The sequence below is a fragment of the Monosiga brevicollis genome, genomic scaffold, assembly GCF_000002865.3.
Source record: "Monosiga brevicollis MX1 MONBRscaffold_21 genomic scaffold, whole genome shotgun sequence".
NCBI classification, from domain to species: domain Eukaryota; class Choanoflagellata; order Craspedida; family Salpingoecidae; genus Monosiga; species Monosiga brevicollis.
The window spans coordinates 100,986-118,647 of record NW_001865058.1 but is presented as its reverse complement, the minus strand read 5'-3'; the positions used below and the strand labels follow the sequence as shown (position 1 = coordinate 118,647).

The window sequence follows — 17,662 nt, the reverse complement described above, 5'->3', positions numbered from 1 at the left end:
TCCTCCTCTCACCGTCCTGACTCCATTTCTTGCGCTTCCGAGTCCAGGACAGCAGGCTGCACTCCGCCATGGTGAGCGAAGGGGAGGAGGACGCCGGTAACGGCTCATTTGAAACAGCATTGAAGGTCAGCAGTTTAGAACAGTCTGGCAAAAGGGAAATGTTTGCACTGGTGGCACATCGGGCTTCTGGGGCACTGGAGGAAGGAGAATGAATTCAGAGTGCAAGGAGGTGTTTCTTTTGGGGAGGTGGATGGGAAAAGAAGAGGTAGAAGGCACGGCAGACGAATGGACAGAGATACAATGACAGGTATGCATGCACCTGGTGCCAGAAGGACACAAAGAAGTACATTAACATGTAAGCTCGTCACGCCACCATGGTCCTTTCCAAAGTCCGTACGACGGACCAGTTGGAGGAGAGAGACGCCAGCAATGAAACCTAAACACACCCTGTTGCCTTGAAGGCGACAACCCGTGGGGAAGGTCGCCAAGGCTGGGCAACAGAGAAAAGCACACGCACGGGAAAGAAAACGAGGAACAAAGAGAAGAGAAGAGCATCGCTCCCTTGGACATGGATCACGCAGGCGGGCAATGTCAACGCCTTTGGCTGGACACATTGTCACGGTTGCCGTGTTTGGTGCGCGGGCAGGCGTCTAAAAGCATTATCCCCTTCTTCTGCGTCCAGGAGGTGGCGCGATCCAAGAAAGACAAGAACAGGCACAGATGCAAACGATCAACAAAGGAGGAACAATCGATCGTTGGCAAGTCAACGGGCTTTAGCAGCATCCACCACCAGCTGCCGCCTGCGCAGAGGCGCCACCGTCTTCCTCCACCTCAACACGGTGTGGATCTCGTCGTCGACGCCCAGAGTCCGTGGTACCGTGCTGTGCGAGCATGGCTGCAAACGTGGCCACGGCAGTGCACGAAAAATAAGCGGTGAGGTGCAGCCAGGGTCGAGTCGGGCAAAGGAGATGCCCGCGAACAGAGACGAGGGCCAGGCCAGGAACAAGGGCACACACCCTTGGTGAGTTCCTTGAACATTTCTTCAATGCCTTTGTTCTGTTTGGCCGATGTTTGAAAGTGGACGGCACCCACTGACGCGGCATAGCTATTATGGCCGAACAGAGGAAAAAATGAGACCCGAGTCCGGAGGCGTTGGACGCAGAGCGGCAACACTCCCACACTCCGCCGCGCATCCCGTGGTGCGCGCGCCCGGGTGTACATGACTTGATGTTGTGGAAAACTCGCGCTGCGAAGCTTGGCTTGCTGGATCTTGTTCATCAGACGTGGCAGCCAGTTGTTGTACGAGTCGCAACTGCCTCTTCTTGCGGTGCGATGGCTGCTGCTCGTGGCTGTGCTCTCTCCAATCATCTGCTGGGTTAGCGTTTGGTTGCCCTATGGTTGCTGACACGCCAGAGGGGAGCACGGTGACTGCAGCAAAGGTCACCGCAGTCTTCCCTGGCAGCCGATCCTGGCCCCGCGGATCCACAAAAGTCTGGAAACCGTTTTTGTGAAATCTATTTCAAAGCCGCGCACAAACAGTGAGGCGTTTCCAACATCGCGCGCACAGCCGTGCGATGTGCTCCACGACAAGCTGGAGTCCAAATGCAGGCATCCTACCTTTGACCTCTGACGATGTGGCTGATCCTGCGAGGTTGGAGCCAACGGCACTACATTGGGCATGGCGGCTGCCATTGGCGGAGGTGTGGGCGTCAACGGCCGCGTGGCAAACGCATTTAGCACCTGCCTGCGCCTGACGCGACGTTTACTGACTGGCTGATTCTGGTGTCGCGCACGTAAGTGACGCCTCGTGCCAAACGAAAAACCGTCTCTGGGGGCCGTGGGATCGCAAGGTGTCGGCGGCGAGTGGTTGAGCATGTGCACAGCAGCAGCTGCCTCGGTCTGTGTGGACAACAGAGGCTCGCGTGTTGGGCATATGCACAGCAGCAGCTGCCTCGGTCTGCGTGGACAACAGAGGCTCGCGTGTCTTAGATGCGGTAGCTCCAGAGCTAGATGTAGCAGCTGGCGTGTTTGATGGCATGGGATGCTGTGGTATGCTGTGGCATGGCTGCCGCAGACTTCTGTGGTGCAGGGCGCCAACTGTCACAGCTGGTGCCGGAGGTGCGAGCTGTGCAGATGCCTCGTTTGTAAATGTTATACCTGTGTCCAAGTAACAGCGTCAGCAAGGGGCTGGGCGAGATGCAGAAGGTTGAAAGTACAAAAAAAAAAAAAAAACATACATCCGGATACACAGCCAGCATCGACAAGAGGCTTACCGGCGCAGCTCATGCGTCTGTGAGCAGACGCTTGTCAAGGAATGAACGGACTTGTTTGCATCAATGTCGTTGGAGACAGGTGTGCACTTGTCCACGACAGCCAAGAGCTTGGCCAATGATCTGTTGGCCTTGGCACCCTGTGCACTCGGCATCGACGAAATTACAATTACATGTACAAAAAAAAAAGTTCTCGACCACTGTGAGACCCGCCATCATCTAATTTTAGCGCATAAGAAGCCGTTGGAAATGGCGGGAAAGGTTTGTCGACTTGCATTTTTCTTCTTCTTCTTCTTTTATTTTTTTCTTCTTGGTTTTTTTTTTCTTTTTCTTGGAAGGGGTGTGGGGCGTTGCTCTTTGGCATCCCGCATCATGGACGATCCATCGGATGACCTGCAGCGGTTGCATCTTGTGGAAAGAGCCACTGGGCAGTCTGAAAGCGAAGGGCAAGCCACCCAAAGTGAGCCTGAAACGCGCCGAGCAGAGCCAGCAGCCGAAGCACACGAAGAGCGCGCAGAGCCAGCAGCCGAAGCGCACGGAGCCGAGGCCAGAGCGCGCGAAGCCGAGGCCAAAGCGCGCATAGCCGAGGCCGAGGCCGAAACTGCGCGGCTGTACGCCGAAGAGCGCAAAGCCGCGCGCCTCGAAAAGAAACGGACGTTGTGCAGTGAAAAGGTTTGTCGTGCTCCGTCTCGCTGTGAGACCACCTACCACCTCTGCGCACGCCAGCCTCACTTGATCTGCGTTCACTAGCTCGCAATTTTGGAAAACATCTTTTGCGGCCTCACTGCGACCCACAACATGGCCCTGCGAAAGAAGATGATGGCATTCAGTGATGATGCATTTGAGGACCTTGTCGTCCGTCTTATCAACAACGAAACCTCACCCCAGACGATGAAGAAACATTTTCCCTTGAAAGGTGTGTTTGACGTTGTGTGTCACCCATTCCAGGTCTGCTGTCGGTCATTGTTGGGTGCACCTGCATACAGTTGGTGAGCCACCGCACTCACATGACCGTCTTTGATTGCACGTGTGCAGGCTTTACGTGGCAAACAAGAGAATCAGTTGCTAACGCGATGCCCTCAGTAGCGCCCTCATCTACCCCGACTCTGACCGATGCATATGAAAAGCTCGGTTGCATCGTCGCAGAGCTTCCCTGCAGCCACCACTACTACGCAGCGAAAATCGTCAAGCGCATCGATGAGCTTTGCGCGGATGGCAAGCGGACGATCGACGAGAAGTTGATTGAAGACCTCAAGTGGGCGGTCGATGTTGAGCGACATTCCCGATTGTCTCAGCTCCAGCGGGAGAGCGACATTTCTTCCCGACTGACTATCGTGCTGCAGCACCACTTTGGCCTGGACTTTGTCCATCAATATTCGATTGGCGACAAGAACACCCATGTCGATTGGGCGGGCTTTGACCAGAACCACCACGTTGTTGTCATGGGCGAGTGCAAAAAGGACAAGCAGCCTTTCCATCAATATGGAGGACAGGTTGCCAATGAACTCGAGCGACTGGGAGCCATTGCTACACGGTATGAGAGCGACAGCGAGTCCAATGGACTGGATGGCCGGAAGTCCACAGAGTGGCCCATTGTCAACATCAACGTGGTGGGAGACCATGTGAGCGCATACCTGGTCTTGACGATTTCTGGTGAGCGCTGGGCGGCGGTCGAGAAAGTCTTACCATCATTTCTGCCATCACTTGGGGTTGACAGTGCCAACAAAAAGAAGAAGTATTCCGGAGTGTTTTTTTTGCGCCTCGGGTGTGCAAGCTTGTACAAAAATTCGAGGCAGGTCGAGTGCATCTTGCAAGCGTGCAAGGAGTTTGTGCTTGGTGATCAGGCAAGCTTGCTGGCTGACGCGCAGAGAACAAGATCGCGGCCATTCTTGCCTCGACAACCATTTCCTTGCCCTTTTAAGGACCTCTGCGAGAAAGATTTGCAATTGCACAAATCGTTTGGTCCCAGCGTGCAGGTCTACAGCGACGAGAAGCAACTCGAGGTGTTGTACAAGCACTTTGACTACTGGGGTCGCTTGTCAGGCCTCTGCAGTGCTTTGAGCAATGGCTTACGTGCCGCAGATTGCCGCCACCCGCCCGACGGCCGAATCCTGGAAAAGCTCGCTCAACTGGATGTGACGGGCTCCTTCTATCAGGAGTGGAAGGTGACGAAGCTTGCAACTGCCGTGCATGTGCTCAGCTACCCTTACGTGGAGCTGGCGCCCCCCAGCAAGCTCGAGCAACTGGCCCAGGTCATCCGCCAATTGGAGGCCATACACAGCGTTGGCTTTGTGCACGGCGACATTCTCCCTCGCAACATTCTTTTTTGCAGTGCCTGGGAGGGGCATCCAGCGGCCTTTCTCATTGATTTTGATCTCGGCCGGTTTCTCGTCGACAACCCTGTCTATGTCTGCAATTTTGCCGTGGAGGCGAGGGCGCTGAAGCCGTATCGTCACGTGGGTGCAGTGCCAAGTTCGAGGATGGACAAGAAGCACGATGGTTTTGCTTTGGCACGTGTCATGGAGGACTTTTTAGAGGATGACGACTCTCGTCAGGAGCTGGTGGCTGCGCTGAAGAAGCTTCACCTGGCTGACGCTGCCGATCTGTGTATGAAGTGCAAGCTGTTGTCTGAGTTTAAGATTTCTGTGCCGGGCAAGGCGACCGGAAGTCCTCGTAAGTGAGCCAACTCAAGGGTGTGTTTGCCGATCTTGACCCAATTTCTGTCCACGTTTTTCTGTTAAAGCCGTGTTATCATGTTTTGACTGCGCGTTGTATTGAAAGCTGACTGCATGAATGAAAGCCATACTTCTTCACTCCCAAGAGGCAGCCTACCAAATTGATTGTGCCAAGCAGTGCGCCTAATGCAAACACTGTAGCTGCTAGCAGCCGCAGACCAATCGATCTCAGATCCCGACACCACGATACCTTTGCAATTCGCTCCTGTTGCGCCGAAGCAGCGGCACCGAGCTTGATCGCTGTCGGAACCTGATGGTGCTTTGCTCACACACACACACACACACACACACACACACACACACACACACACACACACACACACACACACACACACACACACACACACACACACACACACACACACACACACACACACACACACATTTTGACCTTGTGATGGCTGACAAATCTCACATCATCCATATCACTGACTTCGTCCGCAGCCGTGTTACCAAACGATATTTTCCATCGACACGTGGTTTCGTCGCATTTGCCGGTGCACCACGAGATGGCTGACGCCAACACTGACCCCGCTGCGGCGCCCGCGGCCGATGGCCCCGCTGAGGCGTCGGCCGTGCCAAAGAACAAGAGATATCGCAAGGATAAACGTAAGTCTATGCCAGAAAAAAAACACAAAAAAAATAATAGCAATCCCCCCCTCCCCCTGCCTCTGAAGAAATACGGGGGCTGCGGTGCCCGGTTTCCTCATCCGTGCCGCTGCTGCAGCTTGGGACCATGAGGGCATTGATCATTGGAAGATTGAGCCCTTTACGGAGGAAATGGGACAGGGTTTGATGGTTGACGAAACCTCCTTCTGCACCCTCTTCCCAAAGTACCGTGAGCAGTACCTTCGCGAGCATTGGTCGCGCATCACATCGGAGCTTAAGCGTCTCCACATTGCCTGCGAGCTCGATCTGATCGAGGGCAGCATGACTGTGCGCACAACTCGCAAGACGTGGGATCCCTACATTATCCTCAAGGCTCGCGACCTTATCAAGCTTCTTGCTCGAAGCGTACCTTTTGAGCACGCTATCAAAATCCTCCAAGACGACGTCGCTTGTGACATCATCAAAATCAATGGCCTTGTGCGCAACAAGGTCAGACAGTTCATCCCGTTTGAAGAGTTCCCTCGCTCTTTAGGCTTTCTTTCTTCGTATCTGCTGCTTGTTTTCCAACATGTAGCTCTCACGCTCAACCCCCTGACGCGCAGGAGCGATTTGTCAAGCGGCGCCAGCGTTTGATTGGCCCCAACGGAGCCACTTTGAAAGCCATTGAGTTGCTGACCGAGTGTTACATTCTTGTGCAGGGTAACACGGTCGCCTGCATGGGCCCCTTCAAAGTGAGTGCTCCCCCTCGAGAGTCTTAAACAATTTGCCTGGCCCCCCCCCCTGTCAAGCCAATGCCTCACCCGACTCGCATCATCATCCTCAGGGTTTGAAGCAAGCACGTCGCGTCGTGCTGGATTGCATGAACAACATTCATCCCGTGTACAACATCAAGGCCATGATGATCAAGCGTGAACTCATGGCCAACGACGCTCTGAAGGAAGCTAGCTGGGATCGATTCTTGCCCAAATTCAAGACGTCGAACATCAAACGCAAAAAGCCCAAGTTTAAGAAGAAAGAGTACACACCCTTTCCCCCAGCTCCTCAGCCTTCGAAGAAGGATCTCATGCTCGAGAGCGGTGAATACTTTCTCAAGCCTGAAGAGCGTCAAGCCGCCCTTACGCAGAAGAAAAAGGTGTGATACTCCCTCATTGTGCACATGTTATTGTGCATGTGTGAGCTACTGGCTGTGTCTCTCTGTGTGTGAGAGAGTGTGGGGGTGGAGGTGCCTATCAGGTGATGGGTTTTGTTATTAGCTCTAGCTGATGCGCCACCGAGTGCACATGCTGCAAGTTATCATTCTGATGATAGTTGCCACCACCACCCTGCGACTTGTGTGCGCATGTTGAATTTTCGTTTCATGTTGTTTGGCTTTGTCATCATTGACGGAAGCATGGCCCAAGTCGAGTCTTGCGTGCGAGAGCCAACGCCCACTCATGCTTTGTGACCCCGTTGCGACAACAGGATCAAGCAGCTCAAAAGGCGGCCGCGAACCAAGCAAAACGCCAGTCGGCATATGAAACACCGGCTGAGGCTGATCGCCCCGCCAAGCGGAATCGGGCCAGCGCTCCCGAAAGCAAGCACGTGGACGTTGCGGCCTTCAAGGCCAAAATGGAAGCATCCAAGCCCAAAGCCTCCTCAGCGGCCACTACCAAAGATGACTTTGTCATCCAGAGCAAGAAGCACAAGAAGAGCAAGAAAAAACACAGCGATGCGTAAAGAAAGCCCTTTGGTTCTCGCTGCGCGAGACTGCTTGCTGCTTTTGCCCTGAAGATGAAACGCTCCCTGCGGGAGGTTGCTTTGGAAGGCTTTTCTGGCCCACGACCGCTCGGCAAGCCCCAGAACGTTTCAGTGTGTGCCACTCTTTGTCAGCCTTTTTTCGTTTTGTCAGTTCTCTTGTTGCTGCTGACCTCTGGCTGACTTGTTTTCCTGATAATCTATTGCCGAGTGGAGCGCTGCTGCTCTGCATCAACAAATCGATCTGCGACCGTGTTTGACGGCATCAATTATTGATATCTCGCTATGTTGTTTGCGCTAAGCCTGAGCCCGACTCAGACGTGGTCAGACTCTGCACAAGGGCTCGCTTTCGTGTTCGAGACATGATGGCATTTTCATAATAATCATACAAAGTCATGTAGTCGGAATATAACTGATCATTGCTTTACAGCAAGCTGGTTTGACTTGCGGTGCTGCTTTGACGTGTGACCCTGGCGAAAGGCATGGGGTACGCACGCAACACACGATCGTGTGAGCCGACAAGAGATAATGTACACCCAACACCAACCGACAAAGCAAAACAGCAACGTACGGCTGCCGGGTCAGCCCGGAGTCGCCTCGGCTCAAAGGGGGCCGAGAGCGTGACGGGGGTCGGGACGGCTCAGAGTTCTGTCGTGACACCTGCTTGTCATGATCACACAAAAGCCCCGCATACAAGGGATTGCGCAAGATTGCGGTACGTGGCACTTCCATGTACTCCTGTGGCTGCACCATCTCGTACTCGCTGTCACGGCCTAGAGTTTGCGCGTCGCTATACAGACCCTCCGTAGCAAAGGATGGTTCATCATACTCGGGCCGTCTCGGTGAGGCGTTTGGCAGCCCAGCGCCTGCCCCGTTGTCCCCCGGCTCAAAGGTAGGCACGTCATAACCTGCACGGAAGTCGATGGCAAAAGATTTGTCCGAGGTCTTGTTGGGTTGAACGTCCAGGTATTCCGTCTGCCCGCTCGTAGGCTGCTCGCTTTCCGGAGCTGAGCACACAGCAACTTGGTGAGCAGAATGTGAGGAGCACCGGGCATGTTCCAATGTGACTGGCCACCGCCACGTTGACTCACCAGGTGAACGCAGTTTTGCGGGGTCAAAGTAAGCCGGCCCTTGCGAACCTGAGCTCAAAGTCTTAGGATCAAAGTATTGCGCACGCTGCCCGGGCACCTCGTCATACCCAGGCCCGCTGCGGGCAGCGGGCACCAAGTCATAATGCGACACGTTTGTGGCATCTGCTGCAAACGCTCGACGCGTCTCCTTTGTCGCCCTGTAACCCAAGCATGATGAGCACTAACGCCGGGACCATTCACGCACGCACTTCCCTGATCCAACAAGCCCACAAGTAAAGCTGAGACGTACGTCACGAGAATGTTTCCAGACTCGATATCTTCGTACATGCCCGCAGCAATGACGCGCGTGCGCCGCTTGGTGTTGCCAGAACAAAACTACACATACATTGCCCCCAAACAACGAGCCATGAGCTGGTTTCGGCGCTCATTTCAAGCCCACGGACACCGGCACGGCACAGACACGGACACAGACACGGCCACGGTGGCAAGAATAGGACGTTCCAACCCACCGTGATCTCGTCATAGCTCAGGCTGTGGCTGTCCATATATGCGGGCTCAGATGCATTTGAGGCAGATTGGCGTTGTAGGGTTGGCCGAGTTCTGGGAATTACCTCATAGTGAGCCGCACCCTGGTCCGGTGTGCGGCCATACGCCGGGTTAACTTGCTCGGATGCGCCCTCAATCTCCGAGTACTGCGCATCGAGGCGAGCACCAGGCACCGTGTCATAGGCGTGATTGCCGTCCGGCGTGCCGGACTGTGCATACGCTGGGTTCTGATTTGCCAAGCCGCTAGCCAATGCTGTACCATACGCCGGATTGACCTGCTCCCCCAAGGCGGCCCCATATGCCGGGTTGGCTTGTTCGGCTTCGCCCTCTACATCCTCATACGTGACATTGGTCATGGCCAAACGGTTGGTATCAGTCTCCTGCAAGGTCAGTGGCTTGAAGCTGTCCAAATCATCCTCGAGCCGCAGCGAGTGCCGATGATTTGTGCCCCCCTCAAGACGGGTCAATTGTGCGCGGCGTTCGGCTTCCGGCAGCTCAGACATGCGTCGATAAAATGATCCTCGTGACGAGAATCCCTGCGACAAGGTGGGTGCGAGAGCAAGATGAATATCGGATTAATGCAACGGCTGGGAATCGAGACGATATGCACCGGAAAGAGGGAGCCAGAGAAGTTCAGAACAATCAAACAGAAGCCTACCTGCTTATCCAACTCAATCTGCTCGATTTCCAGCGGCGATAGCTGCAAATCCCCCGTCTCCGCAGGTTTACTTGGCTTTTTCGCTCGGCGTCGACGCCAGCACCATAGAATGAGAAGTGCCAGCAAAAACAAAAGCAGTAAGCCTCCCAGCACGGCACCCATGATGATCAGGCCAGTGGCCGAGGTGCGATTATTGCTTGACGGTACCGTCCGAGCTGGGGGCGTTGACATTGGCACCTGCTCGCAAACGCGGTTCGAGGTGTTGGTGGGCGCTGTCACTTCATACTCATCAGGGCCGCACGTGACAATGGCCTGGCAAACACGATTTGACGTCGCTGTCGGTGAAGCAGACGTGTATTCCCCGACTCTGCATTCCGTCACATTGGCACAGCTAAAATCTGTCTCTGCCTGCTTGGGCATGGTTTGGTATTCGTGTGCTTTGCAGGGTGTGGCCGTAGCACACGTGCGATCTGTGGTTGCCGTCAACGGCGCCGCAATAAACTGGCTGGTCGCGTCGCACACGCTAGCATTGGCACAGATGCGATTCTCGTACTCCCGCAATGGCGACGTCTCAAACTCAAACGCCGCACAGGTTCGTCCTGGTTGGCACACGGGATCCGAAGTCAACGTGGCATTCACGGCCGTGTATTCCCCTGCTCCACACCGGCGCGCTGCCCGACATGTCGCGCTTGAGGATGTGTGGTTGACCACAATCGGGGGTGCATAGGGCGAGACGACGCGCTCGATGACCCCGGTGGGTAGCATCAGCTGCACTGATTGCGCAGCGTACAACTCAGCTGAGCTGCTGTCTCGTGCCCAAGGGCCGAGGTTGGCAGCCTGCCGCTCAAGGGTTGCATTGCTGCCCTGAAAATAAGATATTCCCAATTGTGCCAGGCTCAGACGGCTGTCCAACTCAACCCCAAAAACGGCACGAGTCATGCCCTGCGTTTCGAGTAATTCGCCTCTGATAAACTGGGCGGTCGTTGAGCTTCCGGCCTGCGGCTCTAGCAAGGTACCCCGGTGGACCCAGCTAGCACTCAAACCGTCCGCAAGCTCTTGGTCTTGCTGCGCCTGCAGGATAAAGACCACAAAAGTCTCGCCCACAGCCAGAAATGTGTCTTGTGCCGCCGACAGGGTCACATTGACCTGGAGCATGCACGAGCCTGAGCCGTCAAAGGCAGGCACGGCCACGGAAGGTTCACTCGCAAAGGCAAGGAGGCCAGCCTGCGCCCGCAGCGTGAGGAGGGCATCCGATAGTGCAACAACACCATCCAAATCCGCATCCAGTCCCGCCAGCTGGAATGCTTCCACCGCCAACGGGGTGCCCAGCTCGGCGAGCACGATATAATCAAGCTGATACAAGACATCCAATGGCGTAAGGCAACAGTTGCCATCTGCATCACCCGCCGGTCGTGAGGCAGGACACGTGGCCGTTGCTTCGGTCTGGGAACAGGTAAGGGCGCGGCGACGGCGAAGAACCGCCGGCGTGACACGGGCCTGTACCGCCGCGGCGGGTGCGAGAGCTGGAAGCACCGCGTCTCCAATCGGGGCCTGATCCTGATTAGTGAATGAGAGCACACGCACGCTGAGCGCTGCATCCCCAGCCACCTCAGCCCGCAGGGTCAGAAGCAGCACTGGCTGCAGACCGGACACGCCGGTCGATCCTTGAAGAATGGCGGTGGCGTTGACAACGCCAGTGGAGCGACCGTTGGCGGCCACGATACCCGCAAACGCCGGCGCAGCAACCACGTCCAGCACAGTCCAAGCCGTGGCGTTGTAAAAGATGCTAAGAGAAGCAGCAGCCCCCTCCACCGCCACGGCGCCAAAATGCAATAGCAGCGGCACGTCCACCACGTCGCCCACCGAAAGCGTGGGTAATGGGATGCCACTTTGGGCGCCGATATCAGCCAAACCTGGCGCAGCTGCCAGGTTGGCAGCAAAACTTACGGCCTCCCGTACCCCGGGTTCGGCATCGACACGCACAGCTTGAACACCATACGCATTGGACACAATGTCGTTGTCCAGAAGGGTCGCGAGGCCCGACGAGGCGTTGACAGTCACACTGGCAGTGTTCGAAACACCAAACTCAAACAGGCCAGGAAGCAACAGGTGACCCGTCGTCTCGTCAAAGAGGAAGCTGGCGGGCAACTCGCTGCCATCCTCAAGCGTGACAGAACATGATGGCAAAGCTTGGGTGCCGACCGAACCAGTAAACGTTGTTGGGAAACTAAGACCCGTAATGCTCGCAACCGCAACGGCCGAGTCAAGAACAGTCAAAGATAGCGTGGCATTCAGCGTATCCAGAGACATGTAGATCTGAGCCGCGCCAAATGCCCCACCGGGTGAACGCGTCACCACGTACAAATTTGAGAGCCAAGACACTTGTACCCGATCAGGCGTCGCAGATACGACGGCGACGTCATCACGATGCGACACGCCTATGCGTGAGCCATCGGACAGGACAGCATCGACCTCCACGCGGGCCTGCTGCCAGATCGCCGTGGCACCGATTCGAGCGAGGCTGGTCACATTGACATCGGTTGGCACGGGAAAGCGGCGCAGCCGTCCTGCAAGCGCGACCGCCTCAACTGCTGTCAGGGTTTGGTTCGTCGCAAGGTTGCCATGGCTGAAGTTGGCCCGTAGCATAAAGGGGCCGGGCGCAGCCGATGCAACGAGCCGAAGTTCCGCCCCGCTCACCATGGCTTGACCAGCGTCTACTGCGAGTGAGAGTCGGTCGTCCGTGCTGGGCACGGCACGCTGGGTACCATCGTCGTAGTGTACGATCACGGTTACGGTGATTTGAGTTGCCACCCCCAAGCGCGCGGCCACGCTGCCGTTGCGGGTAATTTGCACGTCTGATACAAAAAGCTCCAGGCTCACCGGAGCCGGCAGTGCAATTTGAAACCGAACCTCCCCGCGAGCCACAGTTGTGTTTGAAGCGCCCAACCATGCGGAGTCAAGAGACGCGTTTGGGGCGTTGCTGTCGACACGATAAGTGTCAAGAGCCAGCTGGACGACGCCCGCTGCGGCTTGACGCAGGCTAGGGACTACCGTGTTCGGCCCGGTGCCCAAAGACAGGGGCAGGATGCTGCCGTCGCTCAGTGCGCCGTATACAGCCAGGCGGCCCTGCTGACCCTCCTTTGAAAAGTTTGCATTGGGCCAAACTGCTGCAGTGCTAACGTCAGTGTAACTAGACCAAACGGCTGGATCTTCGGACTCCAGCCCCGTCACAACATGCGCAATAACGCCGCGAGGTTGAACAGGGTTGGTGTCGTTAACTGTGAGGACAATTTCGGTACTAATGGCTTGCCCATCAACGTGTATTGCTAGTCGACAGATACCAGGTGCAGAGACGGAAATGGTATCGTTAACGAGACGAAGACCGACGTCGTCACCGATGCAAACGAGCTGACGACCAGTGCTACCAATGGGTAGCTGAACGTTGGTCGCAAAGCCACGCCAGCGCGTGCTTAATACCAAGTCCGCCACCTGGAAAAGATCTGTTCCGTTAATGGCACGCAACTCCACGCTGGAGCGGGCAAAAGCCGTCGCTGGGTGCAGTGCCATGAGGGTCAACGGCAAGGTGGGCCCAACCACGTCAAGTCGAACCTGTGCCGTCAAACTGCCGGCCGAAACATTGATGGTCACGACACCGCTCGTGTTGGCCGTTGCAATCCATGTGTCACAACCCGGGGCAAGCGTGAGCGAGTCTTCGTTGCTGGTGCAGTGTCGAGCTGGAGCTGTCTCCGCCCCCCAAGATGACAGTGTGCGTGATTGCAGGTTACCCTGAGGCGGGGTGGCCCCAGCCTCAAGCTGCGCCCAATTGAGGTGATGCGGCTGGTCGGTTCCTGCCACAAAGACAGCCACGGGTTCCTCGCTGTCTAGCAGAATGCGTAAGCGACCATCGCTTCGCACCGTGCTCGACAGTCCAGCCAGCGAGTCTGCTGCATCCAAGACCGCTATGGGTGTATCGGCCACCAGTTCATTGGCTGCATCATCAACCAGGCTGACAAGTGTCATATTAAGGACCAGCGGACCAGCTTCAGCCTGCGATGCCACGGGAAAAGCTATGCGCACCAGCTCAATGACGCGCTCTTCTGGTGCCGTTGCAAAGACACCCGCTAGCACCAGCCGGGTACCATTACCGGCAGCGCTCTGCAGCGTCAGGTCCGAGAAGAGCTTAGTCACGGTGGCCGCACGCAAATCCACAACCAGGGTGTCGGGGGACACGATTGAAAGTGTCAAACCACCCAGCTTTCTGTTGTGAGGCACGACGACACGAAAGGTGACGTCGTAGGTCGTACCTGGGCGCGCACGACGCATCTGTCCGATGGCTACAATACCGGCGGCCGTCGCCTCGGGCTGCGCACTCGCGTTGACACTGGGATACAGCGAGATATGGGCGGCAAGCGTGCCATCGGCATTCCTGAGAGCCGCCGAGCGAACCAGTCCCCCAGCATCAGCGAACCATGGAGCCGGCACGGCAAACGTGACTTGACACCCGCCACGGATGTCGCTGGTGCAAGTGGCTTGCAGATCCGCTGCGACAAAGTCAATCGGGCTCAAGCTAGCGCTCAACACATGACCATCTCGGACCCAAGCACCGGTATCGTTCCAGACACCTTGAAGAAAGGCTTGGACGGGACGGTCGGCGGAGAGACGCGCCGGGTTGGCAAGCAAGTGCGCCGTGGTGGCAACATTGGCCAAAGGTGGTCGGCTGCCCACGTCCAAGGTGGTCATGGTTCGACCAAGGTGGGCGGTCAATGAGCCAGTGGCACCAAGCGGGGATTGCAACGGCAGGGTCAGATTTTGAGTCGAGCGGCCAGAGCGGTGATCAAAGCTACTGGTACCCAATTTGAACCCCAGCGTTGGGTGGTAAAACTCGACAGGAACGGCGGCATTGGCACAAACATTGTCCGTGTCCTCGGTAGCAAAGATGATGGGTCGCTCATGAGCGGCACAGACGGTTACATTGAGACAGATGCGATCTGACGAGGGAGTGGGCTCGCGAGCTTCATATTGCATGCCAACAGGTGCGCAGGTGGCCGCATCCACACAAGCTGCGGCATTTGCAACGGGTGCAAAGGTGCCCGGTGGGCAGGGCGTGCACGTTTCTCCATGGGTAAGTGAATCGATGTCAAGATGCGTCCCAGGCGGACAGTCGACAAGGCATTGGTTATCCCACAACCTCATTGGGCTGGAACAGCGAAGGCAGGTGTCACCGTCGCTTGTGCAGAGCGAGCAGTTGTCCACGTTGCACGGGTGTTTGGTAAACATATCGTACACCACACTCGATCGCTCGATTGACGCCAGGCTTGCCAAGCTCATGTTGACCACCAGCCGGCACTGTAGGGCGGCATCGGTCCAACCTTGCGCGTAGGTGGCGGCAATACACTCGTCCGTGCGCGCACATGCATTGATGCAGGCCTCCAAAGTCATGTTATTCAGAATCATGACTTTGCTTGCATCACCCTCGCGCAGCGCCTGGTGTGGCTGGTGCAAGAACCCAACAAGAGTGGGGAAGGCCTCTGTCTCGCAGTCGGGCCCATAATGGCTTGCAGGGCATATGCACCGGCCATTTGTGTAGTTGCCCCGACCACCACAGGACGTGTTGCGACAAGCGTCATCGAGCACAGAGAGAGCTTCGAGCACGTCTGTAAAAACGCCGCTGTTCTCTGCCTGGGCGATGCGTAGGAGATAGTGATCCCCCAGTGCTAACTGAGCGGGGAGCATGGTAGCCAGCGCATAGTCGGGGGTCCCACTGACTAGAGTCAGAACATGTTCAGATGCTTGTGCAGCATGATCATAGACCCATCGCAGGGAGGCGGTGAAAGGGCCCAAGCGCAGCGCCGTCCAGCTGGCAACAGCCAACTGACAACGCTGCCAGGGCACATTGGAGCTCGTCAGCGTGTGAGCTAGAGGGGCAGAACACGGCACGAGGGGACACAAAGGAGCAACAACATGAGGGTTGGAGTACTGAGCCAGGTGGGCGCTGGTATGGGACTTGATATCGACACGCACTGTCAGCCAGGGTCAGGTCATTCTCGATCGTAAATCCTTTCGCGGGAAAGGCGGCGACGATCATGTAGAGTTCGTACTCGTCGTTGCCAGCAGGAAGGTGAGGGACCTACAACAGCATCGGCAACCGTGACGAAAGCGAGCGTGCGCCGTCACCATGGGCGTTGCACGCAGTGGCTGAGTCAATCTGAAAGCTGCATGATATTTCGAAGGATGCAGAAACAAGGAAGAAGACGTACAGTCCATTGATAGGTGCGACTGGCTCCTGGGTTCGCGAGAACGGTAGTCTCACGGATGTTTGGGTTGGATTGGCTTTCGAGTCGAAGCAGTACGTCGTTGCCCATCAAATGCAGAGAACGGATGGTGATGTTAAAAACAGAACCGGGCTCCAGGACGGTGGGCAGGGAAAGGGGATCCGCAAAGAACACTGTATGCAGTGCCACCAGCACCAATGAGGGGAGGGCGACGGCGGGGCCGAACACGCCTTGCGATGAGGCAGGTGGGCGTGGTGCAAGGCTCGAGCCGCCAACTAACTTGGAAAGTACCAGTCATGGCCATCGCTTACAACCGTGCCGTCCAACAGCACGGCAAAGCGAAAACTGGTGATTGGCAACCTTGTGTACGCAACAGACCGATCTGCATCTTCAACCTTAGCGTCACTAGCATCGATGGAAGAGCGAATGACGCCCCACTTCGACAAGCTAGCTTTGGTTCCGTTTTCAAAGATGCAGATGATGGCGAAAATCAAGGTATCGTTCTGATAAGCGCTATTTTCAAGGTTCTACAGAAGAGATGGCCGGCAGGCCAGGCCAGGCCAAGTCCAGCCAGGCGGTCAGATATGCAGACAAGTCTGCACAGAAACAACGAGCTTTATCGGCCGGTGTAGATCAAAGCTAACGTACTTTCACGACGAGTCGAAACTCTTGATCGAGCTGCATCACGGCGCCCTCGGGTGGAAGTGGGATGCTGATGACATTACCCGGGTCTTTTCATAATAGGGAAGTGGGGGCGGGGAGAAGGCGAGGGACGAGCAAAAGGTTGCATGTGGAACGTGAGGGGTGTGCCACCTGAGACAAGGCGGCGCAGGGGCGGACATTGGCTCGGACCGATTTCAATCTCAAAGGGGTCGGAGACGAGCAAAATTTCGTTGGTGACGGCGTCAGTGACAAGGATGACAAAGTTGGTGCCAGGGTCGACGGTGAAAGTGTGCACCAGCTGGTTGAGACCGAGTGTCTGCGTCACCGTCTCGCGCAAAATGGGTTCACCGTTGTAAAGGACATCGCTGTAGCCCGAGGCTGAGTTGGCATCGGCCTTGGCAAGGCGAACAATCACGCTGCGATCAGTGGCGTTGGTGGTGTGCCAGACAATTCCGTTGGGATCATCAAGGTAAAACGTTTCGTTGGCTGCTGGGGAGCGAATGCACTCGGTACAGGCCTGCGCTCGACCCGGCGCCAAGCAGGAGAGGAAAACGACCAGAGCGAGGAGACTGAGCGAGGACAGGCGGTGGCCTTGTGCTGCCACGGCCATGTTGGCAGCTTGTTTAATGACCAGCGCTCCACGAGGGTCTCATCCTCAAGCCCCACGAACGACGGCGCGCTCCTCTCGTCGCCCTACCACCTGAAACATCACACACCCACTATCAGCGCCACCACCGTCACTGACCTGCCGTCACTGACCCTACCATGGCACGTGGAGGCTAGGAAGCATGCAACAAACGGGTCAAGGCATGGAGAAGCAAGGAAGACAGCCACGCACCAGCAGCAACGATCGAGCTTGATGGCGTCGTCGTCGCGTCGGGGTCGCGGTCGCGGTCGGAGTCACAAGCAGCCACAGCGAGTTGGATAAACTGCATCAACAACTCGATATTTTCCAACAACAACTGGTCTTTTACCCGTCTATATGTTATATGTTTGCTTCATCTTCTTAGTTGTCAGACTCTATTACTCAATGTTTTGCTACATCTTCTTAATAGTTTTATAATTTGCATTGTTAAAACTTTTG

General features: G+C 56.1%; 2 protein-coding genes across 2 annotated transcripts; one reads left to right on the top strand and one right to left on the bottom strand.

Moving 5' to 3' along the window:
* Positions 1-2,642: 2,642 nt before the first annotated feature.
* MONBRDRAFT_33551 (uncharacterized protein) lies at positions 2,643-7,603 on the top strand (the record flags this gene model as incomplete). Its single annotated transcript, XM_001748180.1, has 9 exons — positions 2,643-2,942; positions 3,021-3,186; positions 3,306-3,892; positions 4,193-4,943; positions 5,450-5,614; positions 5,733-6,103; positions 6,217-6,345; positions 6,438-6,746; positions 7,076-7,603. 9 exons carry the CDS (start codon positions 2,643-2,645, stop codon positions 7,328-7,330), a joined length of 3,033 nt encoding a protein of 1,010 aa, XP_001748232.1. The 3' UTR covers positions 7,331-7,603.
* MONBRDRAFT_27688 (uncharacterized protein) lies at positions 7,499-17,188 on the bottom strand (the record flags this gene model as incomplete). The annotated part of the gene is made up of 11 exons (XM_001748091.1): positions 7,499-7,574; positions 7,920-8,355; positions 8,440-8,636; positions 8,729-8,814; positions 8,949-9,521; positions 9,644-15,558; positions 15,665-15,770; positions 15,901-16,088; positions 16,196-16,442; positions 16,564-16,646; positions 16,768-17,188. The coding sequence occupies 11 exons, from the start codon at positions 17,186-17,188 to the stop codon at positions 7,499-7,501; spliced, it is 8,328 nt and encodes a 2,775-aa protein (XP_001748143.1).
* Positions 17,189-17,662: the final 474 nt, after the last annotated feature.